Raw genomic sequence first — 25302 nt, forward strand, 5'->3', positions numbered from 1 at the left:
CTATGTGGATCAGCTGTTGGTCCTTTTGATTGCTCACATCTTGGCCTGTCTCTCTTTCCTCCTCCCCCCCGTCTCTGAGGGGTTCGAGACAGACCCTCACCCATATCTCCTGTCTCTGAGCCAGCCCCCAAGGAAGAAGACAGAGGTGTGACCGAGGCTCCAGCCCCTGCAGAGACTGAGCCCCATCTGGGGCCACTCACCCTGGAGAAGGCCACGCCACACAGCCTGCATCTCTCCTGGACGGTTGAGGGAGAATTTGACTCCTTTGTGGCCCAATACACAGACAGTGACGGGTTACTCCAGACGGTCAGTTTAGATGGTGACCAGAATGATGTCACCATCCCCGACCTGAAATCCAACCAGAGATACTTGGTGGACCTGTATGGTTTCCATGATGGGCAGCAGGTGGGTCCTGCCCGCATCGAGGCCCTAACAGGTGAGCTAGAAGAGCTCTGGCTGCTCTGCTGCCTTCCACACAGCTGGGGGACCCAGAGGAGGGCAGACACCCACCCCTGTAGACACCCTGCTACTGCTCAAATCCTTCTCTCTGTCCCTCTCTCTGTTCAGAGGAGGAAGAGGAAGAACCTTCAGAACCGCCTACAGCTGCCATCAAAACTCCTATAAAACCCCGTGTGGGGGAGCTGGCAGTGACCGACACCACCCCCAACTCCCTGAGTCTGTCCTGGACGGTCCCTGAGGGCCACTTTGACCACTTCCTGGTCCAGTACAGGAATGGGGATGGGCAGCCCAAGGTGGTGCGGGTGCCAGGACACGAGGAGGAGGTCACCATCTCAGGCCTGGAACCTGACCACAAGTACAAGATGAACCTGTATGGCTTCCATAATGGCCAGCGAGTGGGCCCCGTCTCTGCCATTGGGGTGACAGGTGAGTGGAGGGTGGGGGCCCTTGGGGGGAGGGCAGCAGAAGAATCATCCTCTCTCTGGTGATGGTGGCTGTGGTACTTTTGTGTCCTCTGCCTATGGCTCCCCGAGGTCTGACCAGTTCTCCTGAGGCAGGAAGGACAGCCATGAGCTGTGCTGGTGGCTGCCATCTATTACCCAGCACTGACTAGGAACTCTGGCCACATTTCTGAGGTGTTGATCCATCAGAACCACCCAGCACAAGACGGCTTCTCAGAACCAACCTTAGGTCCCAGTTTTGGCCACAACTTCTCTATGCTTCTCATAAGCCCCTCCTCACCCTCTCTGTGTCTCCCTTCTCAGATCCAGAGGAAGAGACCCCCGCCCCCACAGAGCCCACCACGGAGGCCCCAGAGACACCCGAGGAGCCACTCCTGGGGGAGCTGACAGTGACAGGATCCACCTCAGACTCGCTGAGCCTCTCCTGGACCGTCCCCCAGGGCCACTTTGATGGCTTCACCGTGCAGTACAAGGACAGGGACGGGCGGCCCCAGGTGGTGCGAGTCGGGGATGAGGAACGTGAGGTCACCGTGCAGGGCCTGGAGCCTGGGCGGAAGTACAAGATGCACCTGTATGGTCTCCATGAGGGGCGGCGTGTGGGCCCCGTGTCCACAGTGGGCACAACAGGTGAGCAAGGGGTAAAGTCTCATCCTGTGGAGCCTCCAAAATCTCCCACATGGAGGCCCAGAGCCCTGAAGCCTCCAAAGCCAGTCCCCTGTCCACCAGCACCCAGGACAGATATGCTCTGGGTGGAAAGATCAAATCCCAGAGAAGGATCAGGCCTGTTTGGGAGAGACCATAGGGAATACAGTCACCTAGGCTGGTGGCTCACTGACCCATCTGCTCTGCCTGGGAACTCAAGAGAACTGCTGTGGGATTGGGAAAAATAAAAAATCCCTTCAACAAATATTATACAAATGTCAAACATATAAGCAAAGAGAAAGAATATGGTAATGAATTCCAAGTTCCTACCACTCTGCTTTATCCGTCAGTGCCAGCTCATGTCTGCCTCACCTGCCTCTCATCCTTCCACACTATGTATATGTATATTTTTAGAATTAACAGTTACATTGAGCTAGAATTCACATACTACAAAACACTTGAACGTGTTCACTGATCCTTAGTATATTTACAGAGTTTTTTGGCACTATAGGATAAGCACTGGACTACTAACTGCAAGGTTGGCAGTTCAGACCCACCAGCTGCTCAGGGTCACTATGACTTGGAACCAATTTGATGGCACTTCCAACAAAATGACTATGACCACAATCCAATGTTAGAAGATTTCCATCACCACAGAAAGCCTAGTCCCAGTCCAGCCCAGTTGTTAAATGTCGTTGAGTTGGATCTGACTCATTGTGACCCCGTACAGGGTTTCCAAGGCTGTGTCTTTGTGGAGCAGGAAGCCTCATCTTTCTCCCTTAAAGCAGCTGGTGGGCTTGAACCACCAACCCTGTGTTTCAAAGTCCAGTGTTTACCGTACAGAGCCACAGCATTCACACTCCAGCCTTAGGCAACCACTAGTATAGACTTCCTGTCTCTGTAGATTGGTCTATTGTGGACATTTCATATAAATGGAGTCATATCATATATTTTCTTTGGCTTTGGGCTTCTTTCACAGAGCGTAATATTCAGCTATGTTGTAGCATGTGTCAGAACTTTGCTCCTTTTTATTGTTACGTGGGATCTCATTGCATGTATATGCCACTACTCCTCGGCACGCTGTACTTCCATTAGAAAAAGAAAAACAAAAAGGAGGACTCTTTACTTTAAAAATAACCACAAAACAGTGACCACACCTTTCAAAATGAACACTCGTTCCTTAATATCATCGTGTATCTAAGCAGAGCTGAAGTCTCATGATTGCTTCGTCACTGTTGTTTTGCAATTTGTTGCTGGAATCAGGTTCAAATAAGGAGGAGATATTGCAGTTGGGGAATTGGAGGTTTAAATAAAGAAAACATCAGGGTGGTATTTGAGTAAAGACATAAAGGAAGCATGAGCAAGAGCCACACACACCTGGGAAGAGAACATTCAGGCGAAGGGAACACACAGGGCAAAGGTCCTGGGGTGGGAGGCTGCCTAGCACATTTGAGGGATGGCAAAGAGACCAGTGTGGTTGCCACCCAGACTTTGATGATCTTCCTAAGATTCTGTCTGGATCTCTTCCTTCCTAGCCCATGAAGAGGAGCCCTCAGCTCCTGTGGCAACATCTCCCAGCACCAGTCAGGACCTTCCAAAGCCACGCCTGGAGGAGCTGATGGTGACCGATGCCACTCCTGACTCCCTGAGTCTGTCCTGGACGGTCCCTGAGGGCCACTTTGACCATTTCCTGGTCCAGTACAGGAACGGGGATGGGCAGCCCAAGGTGGTGCGGGTGCCAGGACACAAGGAGGAGGTCACCATCTCAGGCCTGGAGCCTGACCACAAATACAAGATGAACTTGTATGGCTTCCATAATGGCCAGCGCGTGGGTCCTGTCTCCATTGTTGGTTTAACTGGTGAGTATGAAGTAGGGTGTTGGGCTGTCTCCAAGCTGGACTGGGCTCACTTTTCATTGTCATTGTCTAGCTGTTTCTGTGCAATTCTCTGAGACTAAGCCTGTCCCTGCCCTCTCTCACCCTCTCACCCTTCATACATAGGATTCTAGGGTTCTTGAAGAGGCAGGGCTCCGAGAACCTGACAAACCTCTGACCCAACCTCTTGTTCACCAAAACCTTAGCCAGGAGTGGTCAAGGGAGTAGGGAGAGTGAATCCTGGAGAAGTTCCAGGCCCTTCTGGGAGAGGCCACTGGGGACTGAAGTCTCCGGGCTGGTGATTTCCTCCAATTAGAGAAATTACAGGCTCAGACAGATCTAGCCTTACCCATTCAAGCTGTGTGATCTTAAAGAAAAAAGGGAGGTCTCTCTGTGCCTCCCTTTCTTCATCTGTGAAAAAGGAATAACCATACTTGTGGTTTGGGCACCAGTATGGCTTAGCTCACAGTGAACGGTAACTATAGGCTTTCCTGCCCAAAGAAGGTAATTAGTCCCTGAACACCTCCTAGGGCCAAGTCTCACAGATTTGTTAATTATCACTGATTTCAGTGTGAAAAATTGTATATGCTTCTCAAGCCCCCAAGCTGATATCCATTCATGTTAAAAGACACTGAATTCTGTTAACACGTATACTATTAGTTCACTTGCTAACATTGGTTATGTTGTTGTTGTTAAGTGCCATGGAGTCGATCCGACCCATAGAGACCCTGTATAGGGTTTCCGAGGAGCAACTGATGAGCTTGAACCGTCAACCTTGCGGTACAAACAACTTTGCAGTCTGGCGCATTAACCCACAGCACCACACCAGGACTCCCAACATTGGTTACTTAATGAAGGGGGAGAATGCCTTATTAAGGTGTGCTTATAACATCGGTTAAACTGCTTTTGGTAAACTCTTTTGTAGCTATTACCTGCTAAATGCGGAAGAGCCAGTTTCCAAACACAATAGATGTAAGAGACATGATGGTTCTAATTCAACTACTAAGGCAGAGTAAGACTGTACTCAGAACAGAAAACAAAGAATTTCACACATGGCAGCAGAGCCGCCTCACTGGGGGACAAGGGAGTGAGACAGCTCTGCCCTCAGTTAGCAACAGAAAAGAAATACAAGACCCAAGTGCAAAGGGGTTCTCACTATGTATGGCCTTGTCTTTCACCCTCAGCTATCAATACAATTTGATTTAAAAACCACATAAGTGGTTTCAAAGGGTGGAAATTTATTTTCTCACAGTGGTTTGTTGTTGTTGTTAAGTACCGTGGAGTCAGTTCCGACTCATAGTAACCCTGCACAGGGTTTCCGAGGCTATAAAGCTTTACGGGAGCAGAAAGCCTCATCTTTCTCCTACGGAAGGGCTGGTAGTTTCGAACTGCTGACCTTGAAGTTAGCAATCTGATTCATAACCACTATGCTACCAGAAATCCCAATTCAGGGAATCAGCTGTAAGGGAAGGCCTGAGGGAAAATCCCTGTTGCTGCCATCCGGACATATGGACTGATCTACCTCTGTTGTCTTCAGACAATGTATCTGATTTCTTCTATGCTTAATCTGCTCTTTTATGTCTCAAAAGTGAAGATGTGACACCATAGGATAAGCACTGGACTGCAAGGTCATTCATTGGTGGTTCAAACTCACTAGCTGCTCCTCAGAAACCCTATACAGGGTCGCTATGAATTAGACCCAACGCCAAGAAACTTAACAACAACAACAAAAGCATACAGTGCTATGGCCTCATTAACATAACAAAGAAACCCCTATTCTCAAATGGGATTACATCTAAAGGTACAAGGGTTAGGATTTACAACACATATTTTGGAGGAACACAACTCAAATGACATAATACCTTTGAAACCAAAGGGATATTAAAGGGAAACCATTGAAGTGGACTTCTGGAGCCAAGGGTGGGTGTATCTCCTGATGTGACTTCCCTGCTATGTCTGGTTTTGACGAAGTTCATTCTGTGTGGCTCTGCTCTCCTGGGGGTTTAGTATATACATAGCATAGGGCCCTGGCCCCACCAAACGTGACTCCCCACAAGTGTGCGCTCTGCCCTGGCAGCTGAACACTCAATCCAAGCAGTGATGCTTTATCCGGAGCCATGGCATCCAGGGCATGGGGTCCTGCTGTGTCTGGGAGAAGTCCCAGGACCCTGGACCCTGGACCCTGGACCAGAAGCTGCCCCTCCCACCATGGACATTTTCCCTGTTTCTCTTTGTCTCCCGATCCAGCCCCAGGAAAGGAGGAGGAAATGACCCCAGCACCAACAGTCTCATCCACTGAGACCCCCGAGTCTCCCTTCAAGCCACGCCTGGGGGAGCTGACTGTGACCCATGTGACCCCAGAATCCCTGAGTCTGTCCTGGACGGTCCCCGAGGGCCGCTTTGACCACTTCCTGGTCCAGTACAGGAATGGGGACCGGCAGCCTAAGGTGGTTCGGGTGCCAGGACACGAGGAGGAAGTTACCATCTCAGGCCTGGAGCCTGACCACAAGTACAAGATGAACCTGTATGGCTTCCATAATGGCCAGCGAGTGGGCCCCATCTCTGCCATTGGGATGACAGGTGAGTGGAGGGTGGAGGCCTTGTGGGAAGACCCAACAGGAAAATCTTCTTCACTCTGGTGATGGTGACTATAGTACCTTTGTGTTTTCCTGAAATGTCCGAGGTCTGACTGGTCCTCCTGGGCAGAGAAGAGTGGTCACTGGTGGCTGCCACCTTTCCCCACACCTGACCTGGAGCTTCAGGCATGTTTGTGAGGTGTTGACCCAGCAGGACCACCCAGCCTAAAGAGCAAGCTTCTCTTAACAGACCTCGGGTCCCAGTCATGGCCAGGGTGTCTCTGTGCTTTTCCCTAGGGTCCAAACACATCTCACAGGGCATCTCCTCACCCTCCATGTGTCTCCCTTCTCAGATCCAGAGGAAGAGACCCCTGCCCCCACAGAGCCCACCACAGAGGCCCCAGAGACCCCCGAGGAGCCACTCCTGGGGGAGCTGACAGTGACAGGATCCACCTCAGACTCGCTGAGCCTCTCCTGGACCGTCCCCCAGGGCCACTTTGATGGCTTCACCGTGCAGTACAAGGACAGAGACGGGCGGCCTCAGGTGGTGCGTGTCAGAGATGAGGAACGTGAGGTCACCGTGCAGGGCCTGGAGCCCGGGCGCAAATACAAGATGCACCTGTATGGTCTCCATGAGGGGCGGCGTGTGGGCCCCGTGTCTGCAGTGGGCCGCACAGGTGAGCAAGGGCAGGGATCATGGGGACTGCAGGAGAGCACTTCCTCCAGTAGATAACAGCTTGAGGCATTGGCTCCCCTCTCACCCCTTACTTCATGGCCTCTGAGGCTTGTTCCAGTGGTTTAGCCTTGGCCACTCTGCAGCCACATCATTTCCTCTGGTGGTCAGCCACTGGGTGAAATGTGCCAAGGCTGACTTACCAGAATTATCCTTTCTTGGCATCTTAATCATAGCATTCTTTGTTATAACCACACACACACAGAAAGACAAGAAAAAGAAAACAACCCAACATCCAACCACATTGGAGTGATGAACTAATTTAGGCAACATCTATAAAATGAACTATTATGCCACCATGGGAATGTTTTAACATTATAAAGACAATTAATGTTTAATGTACATTGGAAAGAGAGAGCACACATTCTTTGTAAGGATGCTAGTCACATGTACTTCAATATAACATGTGTGGCCAGAAAGTTGGAAGGAAACACATCCCTTGGGAGGAATGGTTTTTGGGACGGAAGAGGACATTCCAGGACTCTGTGCCTTTATTGTATTGTATTCTATGTTGTCCAGACTTTTCAAAATGGCAATCAATTCTTTTTTAAATCTTGGGACAGAAAAAATAGAATACTTTCTCCTCTTTCCTACTTCTTCCTACCCCCTCCTACCCTACCATCACACTTGTAATTAATTTCATTTCTAATCACAGGAAAGTTAAAATTTCTAGGCCATAAGCAATGGGGGAAAATAACAAGAGATGAATTAAATTCCATAAGTACAGTCATTCAGGCTTGCTTTCTCTAAGCCATTGCACCAGATTCTTATACCTGTTTAGCGTATTTCATGAGAATTTCTATGCATGACAGAGCCCATTTTCTCTGAAAATCGTTACTTTGAAGAACATAGAGCCGCCCCTTCTGACACCAACAGAAAGCCACTGGATGATGCAAATGATTTACATGCAACTAGAAGTCCTGGTGTGGCACTGTGGGATAAACACTGGACCGCAAGGATGGTTTGAACTGTATGACCGGTGCTTTAAACTCACCAGGTGCTCCTCGGAAACTCTATACATGGTCACTATAAGTCAGAACCAACTTGACGGCATTTAACACCAACGATCTTTATGGCGGTCCCTGGGGAGTACAAACAGTTTGCTCTCAATTACTAACCTAAAGGTTGGCATTCAGACCCACCTAACATGACATGGAATGCTGATTCTGGCAATCAGATTCCATAAAGATTACAACCAGGAAACCCTAATGGAATTCTCAGTAACATGTGAGTTCACCATAAGTTGGAATCAACTCAATGGCAACAGGTCATCTTTATAGAAGTAGATTATCAGGCCTCTCTTCTGGGGTGCTGCTGGGTGAGTTCAAACTATCACGCTTCAGGTTAGTTGTTGTTGTTGGCACGTGCTGTTGAGTCAGTTCCGTCTCACAGCGATCCTATATGGTGTTTCTGAGGAGCAACTGGTGAGTTTGAATAGTAGGACTTGCAGTTTAAACCGACGTTGAGGTCCAGTGCTTAACCTATGGCTCCACACCAGGACTCCTTTAGGATGGTAGGCAAGTGCAAACCATCTGTAACAAAGTGAAGAGACTAGAGTAACAGACCAAAATCCCTTAGGCTCCCTGTTCCAGCTCTACCACACCCCACTTGCTCCATTATTCATTTTTTCTCATCAGAAATTTTTTAAGCCCACATTTTTCTAGTTGTGAAAAAGAACTAACCATATTATGGAAATTTTGAAAAATAGAAAGGAAAAAAATCTCCTCATTCCCTCCTGAACCAACGTCCACCATTAGTAATGATATGCATAGTTCATATTTTCTGTGTTTTCCAGTAGGCACATGATTTAAAGTTGTCTTCATCATGTTCCTGTAATTCTTGGGTCTTACTTTTATATGCACAAGTTGCACCCTTAGCATGTAACCAGTGACTACACAATTGGCATTAATCAGCATTATGATGGTTATTTGATCCTTCATGGTGGAAGGCACCATACTTGAACTAACCACCTTTCATGGGTCATTTACACTCCCAGACACATTTTGCTGTCATGATTAATCCCTTAGTGAATTCTTCCATGCTATAACTTTTTCCTTTTAATAATTTTTTTTAGGATAGATGCCCAGAAACAGGGATTATTGGGTCAAAGGAAATGAACACTATTTTGGCTCCTGACTCATGTGTCCAAATTGCTTTCTGAAGGTTTGTAACAGTGCAGTCCCACCAGAAGTACATGGATGGTGGTGTGGCCTGTCTCAGAGCCCTGGGTAGCTATAATGGCTAATTCAAAGGCTCCAGGACCCTCTCTCTATACCTGTGGTTGGAGGAGGAGATTTGTGGGGTATATTTGATGAATGAGACCAGCTGAAAAGTTGGTGCCCTCAAGTCGGTTCTGACTTACCGCCACCCTATATAGGGTTTGGTGTGGCACTGTAGGACAAGCTGGATCAAAAGATCTGTTTGAAAAAAAGGTCAGCAGTTCACACTCACCAGCTGCTTCTTAGAAACCCTATATAGGGTCGCTATGAGTAGGAACTGACTTGATGGCACTTCACAACAACAACATAGGGTTTCCAAGGCTTTTTAAAATCTTCACAGGAGCAGAAAGCCTCATCTTTCTCCTTCAGAGTGGCTGGTGGGCTCAAACCGAGGACCTTGTGGCTCGCACTCCAGTGCTTATTGAATGGAGCCACCCATTAAGTCTAGTTTCTCCATCTCTTGCCTCTCAGTCCCTTTTGAGGGTATGGAAGAGACCCCCACCCCCACAGAGCCCACCACAGAGGCCCCGGAGACTCCCAAGGAGCCACTCCTGGGGGAGCTGACAGTGACAGGCTCCACCTCAGACTCGCTGAGCCTCTCCTGGACCGTCCCCTAGGGCTGCTTTGACGGCTTCACCGTGCAGTACAAGGACAGAGATGGGCGGCCTCAGGTGGTGCGTGTGGGGGATGAGGAACATGAGGTCACCGTGCAGGGCCTGAAGCCAGGGCGCAAGTACAAGATGCACCTGTATGGTCTCCACGAGGCGCGTCGTGTGGGCCCCGTGTCCACAGTGGGCCTTACAGGTGGGACGGTGTAGAGGAGGAGCCTGGGAGAGTTTCCTTTTTCTAGCAGTTTCATGGCCACAGAAACCTTCTCAATCATGGGGCCTCTATTCAAACTTCAGTGTGCATCTAAGTCATGTGGGCTCATTTGGTTCATCAGGTTTGGGCTGAGGTTTGATATGCTGCGTTTCAAGCAAGATCCCCTGAGATACAGATGTTTCACTTTGAGTAACAAGCCTCTACACAGCAATGGAGTATGGACCTTTTCTTATAACTTGTTGAAAATTATTTAACTTCCATCCGTGATTCTTCTTGAGGCTCAGCTGCTCTCTAGTTGACAGGGACCAGGATGGAAGATGGCAGGGGTCTGACAGTAACACCTGCTTGGAGTATTAACAGAGTTTTCAGTCCACTTGGTCAATTTGTTTATTTACATAGACCTGCATGCCCTGATCTGGGTACTGGAGGTTACCAGCCAGACCCCCAAGGAGAACACCTGCCCTTGAACAAGTTGGGTTTATGCTGCATGCAGTGAGGGAGAATGCATCCTGGGAACCATGGACAGCTCAGAGACAGGGTGTCAGAAAGGACTCATTAGAGCACGCGTACTAGGGCTTGTGATAGGTGATTCTGGCGAAAGCGTAAAGAGCAGGGAGTTCCTGGGTGAGGCAAACCATTAACACACTTGACTGTTGATCAAAAGACTGAGATGACAGTCTACCCAGAGGTGCTTTTGGGTCGGCCTGGAAATCTATGTTAGAAAAAGCCGTCATTGAAAACCCTGCGGAGCACAGTTTTATTCTGACACACATTAGGTTGCCGTAATTCCGAATCAATTCAACAGCACTGGTTATAGGTTAGGTTAAGGAGCGGGTCTTTGCTCTAGATTGGATGCTGTTCGGAAGTATGGCTGATTCTATTATTGTATCTCTTAATAAGTCTTATCTACAGAAAGGGCCAAGGGCAGACAGGAGACAGGTGTGATTGGTACTGAAGCAGCAGTCATGGCTGGGCCATGTTCAAGTACACAGTAGTCCTGGTCTGTGTTGGTAATTCCTGACGGCAGCTCCAGGTCAGACAGACAGGTCCAAGAGGCCCTCAAGTGTCACAGCTGCTCCTGTCCTTTTCTGAGATGAAACTTTGAAACTGCCACACAAGTTCGTATCCTAACAGGGCACTCAATAGTGGGAACATATAACCTGAGAGACAGCAAAGGGGAGGAGCATAGAACAGTGAGACCTGCCTGGTGACAGTGTTAGAAATGGAATAAGAGAGTGTCAGATCACCAGCATAGCTAAGTCCTAGAGGCTGGAGACAGCTTGATGCTCAGAGGTGCTGAGAATAATGCCTTTGATTTCTTTTTTTTTTGGTGTGTGTGGCCTTGAGAGGTGTCTGGAGGGGAGGGAGTGGCTCCTGGAGTGAGGGATTCCCTCTTTTCAGGGATAAAGAAGCTGGTTATGTAGTTCTAAGCGCAAGAATGACACCTTCATATTTGTATTTTTTAAAACCTCATTCTGGCTGTTTGGTAAAGAATGGATAGAAGGGGAAACACGCCAAGAGGAGGGAGACCAGTAGGGAGGCAGTAATCCAGGAGAGAGGAGTAGGGTGGAGATGGGGGACAGAAGGGTTCTAGGAGGAACTTCAGAAGAACTGGACACATTCTGTCCCTGTGACCACCAGCCAAGGGACGAGAGCAGGATATTCCCAGGTTTCAAGTTGGGCAGTCAGTGTCGAGAGCTGTCTTTGACAAGACAAGGGCCCAGAAGATGAACATGTTTGGGAACAAAGCCATCCTCAAATGGATAATGAGAAGCTAGTCAAACCACAGCACAGTGGCCATGTGGGCCTGAGCTCAGAAGGATAGGTGCTAGAACAGAGGAAAGGCCTCAGAGATGTTAGTGGCTAGTGGGGAGGGCACATGAGGGCCAGGGGGTAGGACACCAACAGTAAAGTTTCTAAAAAAGCAGAGATAGGTCAGAGCAACCACAGCAGGCATCTTTCTTACGATTTTATTATCTTACTTTTGTACCTTACCCTTAACGTGGAGTCCTGGTGTGGTGCTGCAGGACCGCAAGGTTGGTAGTTCAGACCCACCAGTTGCTCCTCAGAAACGCTATACAGGGTCACTGTAATTCAGAACCAACTTGACGGTACTTCACAACAACAATAACAACACTAAATGTGTTGAAACGAGTGAGAAGAGCTCACCTGTCCACTCTGTCTCTGTCCCTCTCCAGTGGATGAAGTTGGGATGACCCCAGCCCCACCGACGGCTGCTCCTGAGTCTTCCTTCAAGCCACTCCTGGGAGAGCTGACCGTGACCGACGCTTCCCCAGACTCCCTGAGTCTGTCCTGGACGGTCCCTGAGGGCCACTTTGACCACTTCCTGGTCCAGTACAGGAATGGGGACGGGCAGCCCAAGGTGGTGCGGGTTCCAGGACATGAGGAGGAAGTTACCATCTCAGGTCTGGAGCCAGACCACAAGTACAAGATGAACCTGTATGGTTTCCATAATGGCCAGCGAGTGGGCCCCATCTCTGCCATTGGGGTGACAGGTAAGTGGAGGGTGGAGGCCCGGGGGTCACCCACTCTTGGTGATGGTGGCCATGTTACCTTCTCCTCTGTTCTGCCTACAGTTCCCTGGGCAGAGAAGGGTGACTGTGATTCATGCCGGTGACAGCCACCTGTCTCCACCTCTGACATGGGGCTCTGGGCACATTTATGAGGTGTTGACCCAGCAGGACCACCTAGTCCAAGAACTGACTTCAAGTCCCAGTTGTGGCCACAGTGTCTCTGTCCTTGACCTTGAGAACATCTCACAGGGCATCTCCTCACCCAACATGTGTCTCCCTTCTCAGATCCAGAGGAAGAGACCCCTGCCCCCACAGAGCCCACCACAGAGGCCCCAGAGACTCCCGAGGAGCCACTCCTGGGGGAGCTGACAGTGACAGGCTCCACTTCAGACTCGCTGAGCCTCTCCTGGACCGTCCCCCAGGGCCGCTTTGACGGCTTCACCGTGCAGTACAAGGACAGAGATGGGCGGCCTCAGGTGGTGCGTGTTGGGGATGAGGAACGTGAGGTCACCGTGCAGGGCCTGGAGCCCGGGCGCAAGTACAAGATGCACCTGTATGGTCTCCACGAGGGGCGGCGTGTGGGCCCTGTGTCTGCAGTGGGCACAACAGGTGAGTGAGGGCCAGGGGTAGGAAAGGAGTGTGGGAAAGTTTCCCTTTTCTACCAGTTTAATGGAAACAGAAATGTTCTCCATGGCAGGGCCTCCCTTCAAACTTCAATTCTCATAGAAATGCTGAGGCAGATTCAATGCAGTAGGTTTGAATTGAAGACCCAAATGCCACATTTCTAACAAGATCCTCATGCTGCTGGCCCACGGACCTCACTTTGAGTAGGAAACCTCAACCTGTATCATATCTTAGAATTTGTTGAAAGTATTAAAATTAAATCCCACCAAGGCCTGGCTACTCTCTCACTGGAGATGGGAGATGGCAGAAGTCAGGCTGCAGTGTGCCCTAATGGTGCCACCTAGAGTGTCCCGGTGCTGGTTTCATAGATGATGAAGTTAGTGGGTGAGCCCTGAGCTGGGTGCTGTGGGAGAACTCCTGGGCAGCCCCTGACATGACAGATAGCCATGTTCCTGGCCTAATGGGACACACAGTCCTAGGCACAGAGACTGAACCCACAAACACAGCATAGGGGGAGGAGCATGGCACAGGGAGCCCAGAACCAGACCAGGACAGGTAGGGACCCCTTCGCCTGCTCATGGGCTCCCATAAGAGCCTGGTGACTGCCTTCTCCTTAGAGAAGGAGGGAACAGATGTTAGATCAAGTCACAGCAGATGGAAAGGCCCAGAGGCTGGAAATGGCATGGCGCATAGACGGACTGAGAAACTTTTGTAGGGTATCTTTTGAGGTGGAGAGATCACCTTGACATATGTCTGGAGGGCAGGGGGGCTCATGGAGTGTGTGATTCCTTCCAGGGTAAGGGGGCTGGTTGTACAGTTTTAAGCTGAAGAATGATACCATCATATTTATAATTTTTTGGAAAATCTTATTGTGCTTTAGGTGAAATTTTACATAAAAATTTAGTTTTCCATTCAGTAATTCATACACAAATTGTTCCATGACATTGGTTGTAACCTCCACAGTATTAATGTCCTTCCCATTTCTACCTGGGGCTCCCCGTTTCTGTTAGTTCCGTCTCCTCGCCATTTCCTACCTTTTCATCTTAGTTTTTGGGCACATGCTGCCCTTTTGGCCTCACACAGTTGTTCTAAGGATCGCATTCTGCGTAGGTGTTATTTTATAGCCGGTCTGTTCTTTGGTTGAGGGGTAGCCTCCAGGACTGGCTTCAGTTTCATGTTAGAAGGATGACTTAGGGCAATTGTCTTGGGGGTCCCTCTGGTTTCTATTAGACCAATAACTCTGAACTTTTTTTTTTTTTTTTTTTAATAAATTTGTGTTTTGTTCTACATTTCTCTCCCATTCTAACCAGGATCTTCTATTGAGTCACTGGTCAGAATGGTTGGTAGTAGCAGCAGGTTACCTTCTAGTTCTTCCGGTCTCAGGCTGGAGGAGGTTAGGGTTCACGTGGACTATTTGTCCTGGGACTAACTGCTGCCTCGGTCTTTGGTTTTCTTCACTCCTTTCATCTGAGCGGGAAGAGACCAATATCTTAGTATCTTAAATGGCTGCTTGCAAGCTTTTACAGTTCCAGACAGTTCTCACCAAACTGGGATGTACAACATTGTCTTTATAGCCTCTGTTATGCCAATTGATCTTGGCAGAAAAAACCATTCTCCACCTCTGCTTTATGGAGTCCTGGTGTGGCTCTGTTGGATAAGCACTGGACTATGAAAAAGGTCGGCAGTTCAAACCCACCAGCTGCTCCTCGGAAGCCCTACACAGGATCGCTGTGAATCGGAACCTACTTACAGCACTTAACAACAACATCTAGTTAGTGATTCTCCCTCCCTTCCTCTCCCTCCCATCCTGTTGTTTTTTTGTTAGGTGCAGTTGAGTTGGTTCAACTTAGAGCAGCTTTATGTACAAAAGAAAAAAACACTGCCCAGGTCTGCACCAGCCTCACAAGCATTGTGCTGGAGCCCTCTGTTGTAGCCACTGTGTCAACCTGTCTCCTTGGGGCTCTTCCTCTTTGTAGCTAGCTGACTTTCTGCTTTGCCAAGCATGATGTCCTTTTCCAGGGACTAGTGGTGGTGGTGGTAGTGTGCCGTGGAGTCTGTTCCAACTCATAGCGACCCTGTACAGGGTTTCCAAGGCTGTAAATCTTTATGGGAGCAGAAAGCCTCATCTTTCTCCTACAGAACGGCTGGTAGTTTTGAACTGCTGACCTTGAGGTTAGCAGCCCCACTCATAACCACTACACTACCAGAGCTCCTTTTTCCAGGGACTGGCTCCTCCTAATATGTCAAAAGTATGTGAGATGAAGTCTTGTTATCCTTACTTTCAAGGAGCATTCTGGCTGTACTTCTTCCAACACAGATTTGTTTGCTCTTCTGGTAGTCCATGGTGCTTTCAAAATTCCTCACCAACAATCATAATTCAAATGCACTGGTTCTTTTACAGTCTTCCTTATTCATTGTCCAACTTTCACCTGCATATGAGGCGATTGAAATACCATGGCTTGGGTCCAGCATATCTTAGTCCTCAGTGACACCTTTGCTCTTTAACACTTTAAAGAGGTCTTTTGCAACAGATGTGCATAATGCCCTATGTCATTTGGCCTCTTGATTGCTGCTTCCATGAGTGTTGATTTTGGATCCAAGTAAAATTAAATATTCAACAACTTCAATATTATCTCTGGTAACTGTCAGAGAATGTTTGTGTGTAAACCAGTTTTTTACTTTTTATAATGTTATTAAGTGCTATAGAGTCAGTTCTGACTCATAGCGACCCTGTATAGGGTTTCCAAGGAGCAGCTGGTGGGTTTGAACTGCCAGCCTTGTGGTTCACAGTCCAGTGCTAACCCTACAGCACTACACCAGGAGTCCGCTGACTTTTTATAATAGTGGTCTTATATGTTTATCCTTTTGTGAGTAGCTTATTTCACTCAGTATAATGTCCTCCAGACATACTTACATTTTTAAAGACTCATTCTGTTTAGTGGAGACTAGATTGAGTTGCAGGAAACAGGTAAAACTGGAGTAGGGAGACCAATAGGAAGGTAGTAGCCCAGGTAAGAGAAGATAGGGACCCCAAATAGGAGAATGGGGTGGAGATGGGGGAGGGAATGACTTCAGGGGGAACTTAGGAAGGAGAACTGACCACTCTAGAGTCCAGTCACAGCTAGGGAGAGGAACAGTCCAGGATACTTCCAAGGTTTCTGGTTGGGCACTTGGTGTTCTGAACAGTGACATCATGAGATAGATAATGAGATGCCAACTAGACCCCCAGTGAAGGAGGTCCCAGATGTAGTGACCACATAGGCCTGAGTGGAGAAGAAAGGCCAATACTGGGACAGAGAAGAAATGATGAGAATGTTAGTGAATGGTGGTGAGGACACAGGTGTATGGGATCAGGGGATAGATAGGACATGAACAGAGAAGGTACCAAATAAGAAGAGATGGATTAGGTTAACTGTGGAAGGCACCTTTTATTATTATTTATCATCTTGTTTTTATACCTCACCCTCCACACGCTGAAATGAGGAGTGAAGAGAGCTCACCTGTCCCCTCTATCTCTGCCCCTCTCCAGAGGATGAAGTTGGGATGACCCCAGCCCCACCCACAGCTGCTCCTGAGCCTCCCTTCAAACCACGCCTGGGAGAGCTGACTGTGACCGATGTTACCCCAGACTCCCTGAGTCTGTCCTGGACAGTCCCTGAGGGCCACTTTGACCACTTCCTGGTCCAGTACAGGAATGGGGATGGACAGCCCAAAGCGATGCGGGTGCCGGGACATGAGGAGGAAGTCACCATCTCAGGCCTGGAGCCAGACCACAAGTACAAGATGAACCTGTACGGTTTCCATAGTGGCCAACGTGTGGGCCCTGTCTCTGCCATTGGGGTAACAGGTGAGTGAAGGGTGGAGGCCCTGAGAGGGCAGCAGGAGAGTTATCCTCTCTCTGGTGTTAGTGGCATGGTACCCTATATGTCCTCCACCTGGGGCTTACCGAGATCTGACCAGTCTTCCTGGGCAAAGAAGGACAGCCATGAGCTGTGCTGGTGGCCGACACCTGTTCCCCATCCCTGACCTAGGGCCCTGGGCACATTTGTGATGTGTGTAGACTCAGCACAAGAACCACCCAGAACAAGAACCAACCTCTCAAGTCCCACTTATGGCCACAGTGTCTCTTAGGCCTCAAGGACACAATATGGGACCCCTCCTTATCCTCCCATGTGTCTGCCTTCTCAGCTCCAGAGGAAGAGACCCCCGCCCCCACAGAGCCCACCACAGAGGCCCCAGAGACCCCCGAGGAGCCACTCCTGGGGGAGCTGACAGTGACAGGCTCCACTTCAGACTCGCTGAGCCTCTCCTGGACCGTCCCCCAGGGCCACTTTGACGGCTTCACCGTGCAGTACAAGGACAGGGACGGGCGGCCCCAGGTGGTGCGTGTCGGGGATGAGGAACGTGAGGTCACCGTGCAGGGCCTGGAGCCCGGGCGCAAGTACAAGATGCACCTGTATGGGCTCCATGAGGGGCGGCGTGTGGGCCCCGTGTCCACAGTGGGCACAACAGGTGAGTGAGAGTTGGGGGCAGGTCAAGGTGTGGAAGAGTTTCCCTTTTCTACCAGCTTCTTGAAAACAGAAATTCTCAACAGAGGCACTTTACTTCAAATTCAGTGCACATCCAGGTAGCCTGGGAACATGTTAAAGGCAGTGTCCATTCAGCAGACTTAGGCTTGAGTTTCCTGTGATGCTGCTGTTTCTGGCCCATGAGCCTCATTTTGAATAGTGAGCGACCTCACAGCAAAGGAGTGTGGAACCTGCCTTAGAATTTGTTGAAAATTATTTAACTGGCATTCATGATTCCTTCTCATGTCCAGCTACTCCATTGCCGGCCAGGTCAGGACTCGAGAGGGCAGAGGTTCAGCTATAGCATATCTTGACAGTAACACCTGGAATTTAGGGGTTGGGTTTTCACAGATGTATTGATGTAGTGGGTGAGCCCTGAGCCAGGCACTTTGGGAGGTCACTGGGGTCATCTTTGATACACAGACACATAAATTTCTGCCTTAATAGGGCATATTAGTTATGAGGACAGGCAGTGAACCCTCAAATACTGCAAAGGAGGAGGAGCATGGTATAGGAATCCCAGGGTTCAAGCAAAGATAAGATTTCCCATGGGAACCCACAGAAGGTTAGAAGGAAGAGAGGGTCAGACTATTGTCACAGCACGTGCAAAGACCTAGAGCCTGGAAACAGCATGGCACATGGAGGGACCAGGAGCCTTGTAAGATACCTTCTACTTCTTGTTTTTAAATAACTTTTTATTGTGAATTGAGTAAAGGTTTACTTGTGGACAAGGTTATCAGCTTTACATTCAATAAATCATACACTTTGTTCCATCTCAGTGATTACAATCCCCTCCCTGCAACGACAGTTATCCTGTTTCCTCCCTTTTACATGAACAAAGCAAAAATATATGATGCATACATACAAAATATATATATATTCACTTAAATGCCCAAAGGGCACATTCTGCCAGACAACCTCCTGCTCACAAGCACACCACCTTTCTCAGTCCTCAGGCCTAGAGCCCACAACTGCTCTGTCTCTCCATGCTGCCACTTCTGCCTCTGTCTCTGCTGTCGCCACTTTCTAGGTAGGGTTCTCATGCTCTACTCATGCTCTTCCTTCTTGATGGTCCTGGAATCGTCTGTTCTTGAAATGAAAGCTTAACTTCTTCCCCCTTCTAGTTACACATCATCTATAATTCTAGTTGTGACAATCACAATAAATCCTGCTACAATTACTCACAATTGAATCATAAAATCCTATCAGCATCATCCCCTAGCCCCTTTCACCAGACCCATCTAGAAAAGAGGAAAACTATTCAGTGGGGATTCTACCTTACCCTACTCATTCTGAAACTAAGCACATGCATGAAAGCTTGTAAGCCAGCCACTTCATGCCTTTATACCACCCACCCCTCATTTTTGATAGCCAATGTCTAAATTGCCAGTCCCTATCAACCCAATACGCTGAGGAGACAAGCATGTTCCTAGATATGAAGACCCTTCCATTATGGTTGGAATTTTGAGCAACTGCATCCCTAAGCAAAAATCCAGTTCATCAAATGGTAGCAACTGACACTTGGTCACAGTGTAGGATACCTTCTGAGGTGGAAAAATCACCTTGAGATGTGTCTGGAGGGGAGGGGACAGCTCGTGAAGCGTGGAATTCCTTCTAGGAATGAAGAGGTTGGTTACATAGTTCTAAGCAAAAGATTAACACCATGGTATTTGTTATTGTTGTTATTTAAGGGACATCAAGTTGGTTCTGACTCACAGTGACTCTGTATAGGGTTTTCAAGGAATGACTAGTGGATTTCAACTGCTGACCTCATGGCTATCAGTCTAGTGCTTATCCTATAGTGTCACACCATCAATTTACATTTTTGAAAAACTTCATTCTGTCTGTCTGGTGAAGAATGGGTGGGGCAAGAGGGAAGAACAAGCCTAGAGTAGGGAGACCAGTAGGGGGCCAGTAACCCAGGTGAGAGAACACAGTGGCCCAAACCAGAAGAGTGTGGCGAGGTGGGGAGGAAAGGGTTCCAGGAGGAAGGTAGGAAGAACAAGACACATTCTGTCCCTGTGATAGCAAGAAGTGCAGGACACACTGGATTTCTGGTTGGGCAGTAGGTGTTCCAAGCTTCTTTGTGAGCAGAGATAAGATGCATTGGACAATAAAATGCCATGGAGACCCCAGTGAAGGAAAACCCTTGGTGGGTGGCCACCAAGGCTTGGCTTAGAATAGCAGCTGGTGCTGGGACTGAAGACAGGTCACAAGGATGTTAGTGGATGATGATAAGGGCACAGAACATGGGGATCAGGGAGTAGAACAATGAGAGTGAAGATGCTGGAAAAGAGGAAATGGGTTAAAACTATCATGGAAGGCATCTTTCTTACAGTTCATCTTCTTATTTTTGTACTTCACCCTCCACATGCTGAAACGAGCAATGAGGAGAGCTCACCTGTCCCCTCTGTCTCTGTCCCTCTCCAGAGGATGAAGTTGGGACAACCCCAGCCCCACCCACGGCTGCTCCTGAGTCTTCCTTCAAGCCACTCCTGGGAGAGCTGACCGTGACCGATGCTACCCCAGACTCCCTGAGCCTGTCCTGGACGGTCCCTGAGGGCCACTTTGACCACTTCCTGGTCCAGTACAGGAATGGGGACGGGCAGCCCAAGGTGGTGCGGGTTCCAGGACATGAGGAGGAAGTTACCATCTCAGGCCTGGAGCCTGACCACAAGTACAAGATGAATCTGTATGGCTTCCATAGTGGTCAGCGAGTGGGCCCCGTCTCTGCCATTGGGGTGACAGGTGAGTAGAAGGTGAAGGCCCTGGGGGGACAGCAGGAGAGTCATCCTCTCTCTGGTGATGGTGGCCATGGTACCCTTTGTGTCTTCTGCCTGTGGCTCCCTAAGATCCAACTGGGCCTCCTGGGCAGAGAAGGGTGGTTGTGAGCCACCTGTTCCCCACCCCTGACCTGGGGCCCAGGCCACCAGCCCAGAAAAATGCCTTCTCTGAACTGATCTCTGGTTCCAGTCGTGGCCACAGCTTCTCTGCTTATCTCTGAGGACTAGAGGGCATCTCACAGGGCATCTCCTCACCCTCCATGTGTCTCCCTTCTCAGCTCCAGAGGAAGAGACCCCCGCCCCCACAGAGCCCACCACAGAGGCCCCAGAGACCCCCGAGGAGCCACTCCTGGGGGAGCTGACAGTGACAGGCTCCACCTCAGACTCGCTGAGCCTCTCCTGGACCGTCCCCCAGGGCCACTTTGACGGCTTCACCGTGCAGTACAAGGACAGAGACGGGCGGCCCCAGGTGGTGCGTGTCGGGGATGAGGAACGTGAGGTCACCGTGCAGGGCCTGGAGCCTGGGCGCAAGTACAAGATGCACCTGTATGGTCTCCACGAGGGGCAGCGTGTGGGCCCCATGTCTGCAGTGGGCACAACAGGTGAGTGAGGGCCAGGTCCTATTCCCACACTCTTTTCTGTTATTCTTGCTCTTTTTCTCTTTTGTTTATCAGCTCTCCTCACAAATGGACACTGATTTTCCTCCCTTTTCTAAATCGTGCTAATGATCCTGCCTTAGTCTTTGAGTTGTGTGCAGGTCAATGGAGAGTCTGTTGGGCATGTAGTTATGCCTCATGAATGTTCATTTTCTTCTTCTGCTCACGATCTGAGACCTCAAACTTGCTCAGCAGTTGAGATGTGTCTTTCTGACTGGGCAACAGAATGCCTTAGAACATGGCTCCAGAGTAAACAACCTGCATCTGAATTCTGCCTCCAAACTACGTGATTTTGTATGTGGCCATTTCTTAACTTTTCTGTGCCTCCCATCCCCAGCAAAATGGGGATTCTAATAAGATGATAACAACAGCACTTGCTCCACACACTGTGGGAGATGCTTACAACAATGCCTGGCACAGAGTCATTTCTCTAGAAGAGTTGACTGAGTAAATGGTAATCTCACAGCCAGAACACCATGGCCTGCCTGTGAAGCCCTCAGCTTCCTTGCTTTCTTCCAGCCCCGCTGCCCACAGAGCCTCCTGTGGAGCCCCGCCTAGGTGAGCTGGACGTGTCAGCAGTGACCTTGGACACTGTGAGTCTCTCATGGACAGTGGCCCAGGGCCTCTTTGACTCCTTCCTGGTCCAGTACAAGGATGCCCAAGGGCAACTCCAGGTGCTGCCCACAAGTGGAGAGCTCCGGGAGATCACTGTCTTAGGCCTGGAATCAGCCCGAAAGTATAAGTTCCTCCTCTTCGGACTCCAGGATGGGAAACGGCGGGGTCCAATCTCTGTGGAAGCAAAAACCCGTGAGTCAGGGCTGCGGATGGTAGCTTTGTGGCCGTCCTTTGCCCCCTTGTGGTGACTGTTGGCATTTCATGTTCCTGTGGTTCACGCTCTAACCTCATGACTGGCTCAGGAGAGTTCATTTTCTGGGTCCAGCTTGCTGTATTCACTAGCTTCTGTTTTATCCTTGTCCTCTGCCTTCCTGCTTTCTCCCAGCTCACAGAAATCCCCATTCCTGATGACCAGCTCTCAGCGCCTCAGCACCCACTGGGATGCCTGTTTCCATCATTTCTGCCATTCTCCATGCACCCCACTCTCCTTTCCAGTTGCAGACACGAAACCGTCTCCCCGCCTGGGGGAGCTGACAGTGACAGATGTGACCCCTGACTCCCTGGGTCTCTCCTGGACGGTCCCTGAGGGCGAGTTTGACTCCTTCGTTGTTCAGTACAAGGACAAGGATGGGCAGCCGCAGGCAGTCTCTGTTGAGGCAGACCAGCGAAAGGTTACCATCCAGGGCCTGGAGCCAAACAGGAAGTACAAGTTCCTGCTCTACGGGCTGGCAGGCAGGAAGCGACTGGGGCCTGTCTCTGCTGAAGGTGCCACCGGTGAGCACCCACACTGCCTCCCACCTTTTCCAAACCCATCTCAGCCCAACCTCCCAGAACTGGCCCGTAGCCCTCTTGTAAAATCCATTCTCCTGTGTTCTGTCTTAGCATAAAATTCACGCCCCCAAATACTCATTGAGTGCTCCTACTTGTGCCATGAGTCCCTGGGTGGCACAGATGGTAAAAAGCTGGGCTACTAACCAAAAGACTGGAGGTTTCAATCCATCCAAAAACAATGGGAAAGCAAAGCCTGCCTATCCACGTCTGAAAGGTCACAGCCATTGAAAACACCATGAAGCCCAATTCTATTCTGAAACACATGGGGTGGCCTTGAGTCAGAATCAACTCAATGGCAACTCAATAGCTTGGGTTTTATTTTTATTGTTTTGGTTGCTGTGTGCCAGGTACTGTCCAGAGCATTTTATATTGCATTATTTCCTGTATACACTGACTGCTGATGTAGTAAAAAGAAGTCAGCTTTTGACGCCAAGCAGACCTGTGTTCAAATTGCAGTTCCAGCCTTTGCCAGCTGTGTGTGCCAGCTCTGTGGCCACAGACAGGCCACATCACCCCCCTGAGCCTTGTATCCTCACCTGCATGCAGGTTACAAAGAATATCTATTGGTGCTCCGTACATGTTCACATCCTCCTGCCTCCCACCCAGCTCTGAGCCAAGAGGTGGAAAATGCAGGAGGACTTGGCTGCAGAAAGACTATGGAAAAATCCAGTGTCTATGTGCCATGACTCAGCCCCACCTCCATTCCCAGTAGGGGTGGCATAGGTCACTGACCCTTACCCCACTCCTAGGACCATGAGTCACCCTGGTCAGACAAGGATAGGACATGTGGCCAATCAGGGCCTGGGACCCTCAAATGCCATCATTCTCCCCAAGCCCTCACTATGGGGGCCCCCATCAGTGAACACTCACCCTCCACTTGGGCAAGTCTCTTCCCTGCTCTGTGGTGTACAGGCAGGGCTAGAAGTAGACAGAAAGGTTGCCCATGGCTCCGGGTGATTGGAGCCTATGAGCTTGACTGACTACCTCACTGTTTGGGGCCGTCTTCCTGGCAACCCAGATCGATTCTGGGAATCTTTCTCAGCTCTGGCTGTACTCTGGTCAGGGGGTTGGGGGCCAGGGTAGCGCGACATCCTGAGAACTGAGGCCATAGCTCCCCAGCCTTCCCAGTCATACCTCCTCATGCGATGACCTTTTATGTATGTGTTGTACCTCTGAGAAGGAGTGAGGGAGGGGACCTCGCTGTTGGCCCTCATTCCCGTAGAACCTAACAAGAGCAGCCCTGTCGCCTCAGGTGGATCTCCTTGAGGCTGAGGTGAAGGCTACTCCTGATTAAGTTCCATCCACCCCCTTTCCCTACAGTTCCCTTGAAGAAGGAGCAGCCCCCACCCCGCCTCAAGGAGCTGACAGTGACGGACAAGACATCAAACTCCCTGCGCCTTTTGTGGACAGTGGCCCAAGGTTCCTTCGACTCCTTCGTGATCCAGTATAGGGACACAGACGGGCAACCCCAGGTGGTGCCTGTGGCTGGAGACCAGCGTGAGGTCACTGTTGAAGGCCTGGAGCCAGACAGGAAATACAAGTTCCTGCTCTACGGGCTTCTGAGAGGAAAGCGCCTGGGCCCAGTCACCACCTTGGGAATGACAGGTGAGCCGGTGGCCGTCTCTCTTGGGCCTGGAGGTTTCCGTGTGCCCTTAGGCTGAAGAGGAAGGCATGGACAAAGTGGGCAATGGGGAAGAGGGAGCCCTGCCGGGCAGAGGAGTCATCAGTGCTGGTTTTCATCCAGGGGTCAAAGGCGGGAGTCAGGACAGGGGGAAGGAAAGGTCCGCGCAGTGGTTCCCAGCTGTCTGCCCACATTGCTGGCTGCTTCCATAACTCAGTCCAGGGCAGCTGTTAACCTGCCAGCAGAGTGGCCTTGCCCAGAGAGGGGTAAATCCCTCTCCCATGGTCAAGTCTGGAGAATTTTCTTCAGTGGAAAATTACTGGGAGGCACACACACAGACCCCATTGCCATGGAGTGAGCGATCCTGTAGCACTAGGAGACAGGGCTAATGTGGCTGCGTTTACAGAGCAGGCTCCTTGGCTAGGTGGCTAGGTCGTGTAGGCTGACCTGGCTGCTACTTCTCAGCCAGTCTGCCACCAGCAGTTTGAGAATGCAGTTATATGTGGCTGGAACTCAGAGAGGCCAAGCTACTGCTGGTGTGGGTGATGAGCACGAACATCAAGAGGTGGAACTCATAGGACAGTGGAGAGCAGCAGCTGATTCAGATAGAGCTAAGGCCCAGACAAAGGAGTAAACAGGCCCCCACAACCACCTGAGTAGGAGACAGGCCAGCGCACTGGGGCTCAGAGAAGCCTTAGAGCTGACAGAGAGCAGTGTCAAAGCAGAGGTTCAGTGGACTCAAAAAGGAAAGTACTGAAAGAGCCTTGGTCCCTCCCTTCTCTCCACCTGGCGGCCATGTCCAGGATTTGTAAAGTCCCACCTTACTGAGCCAACTCTGGAACCTCCTTTTTGTCGGGTAGAGATGGAGAGGGGAGGATCCCTGGCACCCCACTCAACTGCTCCCCTGGGCTTCTCCCATTCAGCACCAGAAGAGGACACACCAGCCCCCTGGCACCCTACCACAGAGGCCCCCGAGCCTCCTGAAGAGCCCCGCCTGGGGACGTTGGAGGTGACCGACGTGTCCTCAGATTCCCTGCACCTGTCATGGACGGTGGCCCAGGGCCCCTTTGACTCCTTTGTGGTTCAGTATGAAGATGCAGATGGGCAGCCCCAGGTCTTGCTCGTGAGCAACAACCAACACAAGGTCCTGGTGTCGGGACTGGAGCCCAGCACCTCCTACACGTTCTTCCTCTATGGCCTTCGGGAAGGGATGCGCCTGGGACCCGTCTCCACTGAGGGCACCACAGGTACCACCAGGCAATGGCTGGCTGCTTTGCCTCGCCC

General features: G+C 50.2%; 1 protein-coding gene across 1 annotated transcript in view; it reads left to right on the forward strand.

Moving 5' to 3' along the window:
• The window catches only part of TNXB (tenascin XB), a 60567-nt gene that overhangs the window by 31292 nt on the left and 3973 nt on the right, over positions 1-25302 (forward strand). The window contains 18 exon segments of the mRNA XM_006875565.1: positions 125-436; positions 568-885; positions 1224-1547; positions 3098-3421; positions 5684-6016; positions 6366-6689; positions 9436-9768; positions 11985-12302; positions 12606-12929; positions 16474-16791; positions 17133-17456; positions 19642-19647; positions 19943-20260; positions 20580-20897; positions 21471-21758; positions 22062-22340; positions 23718-24002; positions 24942-25265. Coding sequence (XP_006875627.1) covers positions 125-436; positions 568-885; positions 1224-1547; positions 3098-3421; positions 5684-6016; positions 6366-6689; positions 9436-9768; positions 11985-12302; positions 12606-12929; positions 16474-16791; positions 17133-17456; positions 19642-19647; positions 19943-20260; positions 20580-20897; positions 21471-21758; positions 22062-22340; positions 23718-24002; positions 24942-25265 — 5370 coding nt within the window.

The sequence above is a fragment of the Chrysochloris asiatica genome, unplaced genomic scaffold (assembly GCF_000296735.1).
Source record: "Chrysochloris asiatica unplaced genomic scaffold, ChrAsi1.0 scaffold00333, whole genome shotgun sequence".
NCBI classification, from domain to species: Eukaryota; Metazoa; Chordata; class Mammalia; order Afrosoricida; family Chrysochloridae; genus Chrysochloris; species Chrysochloris asiatica.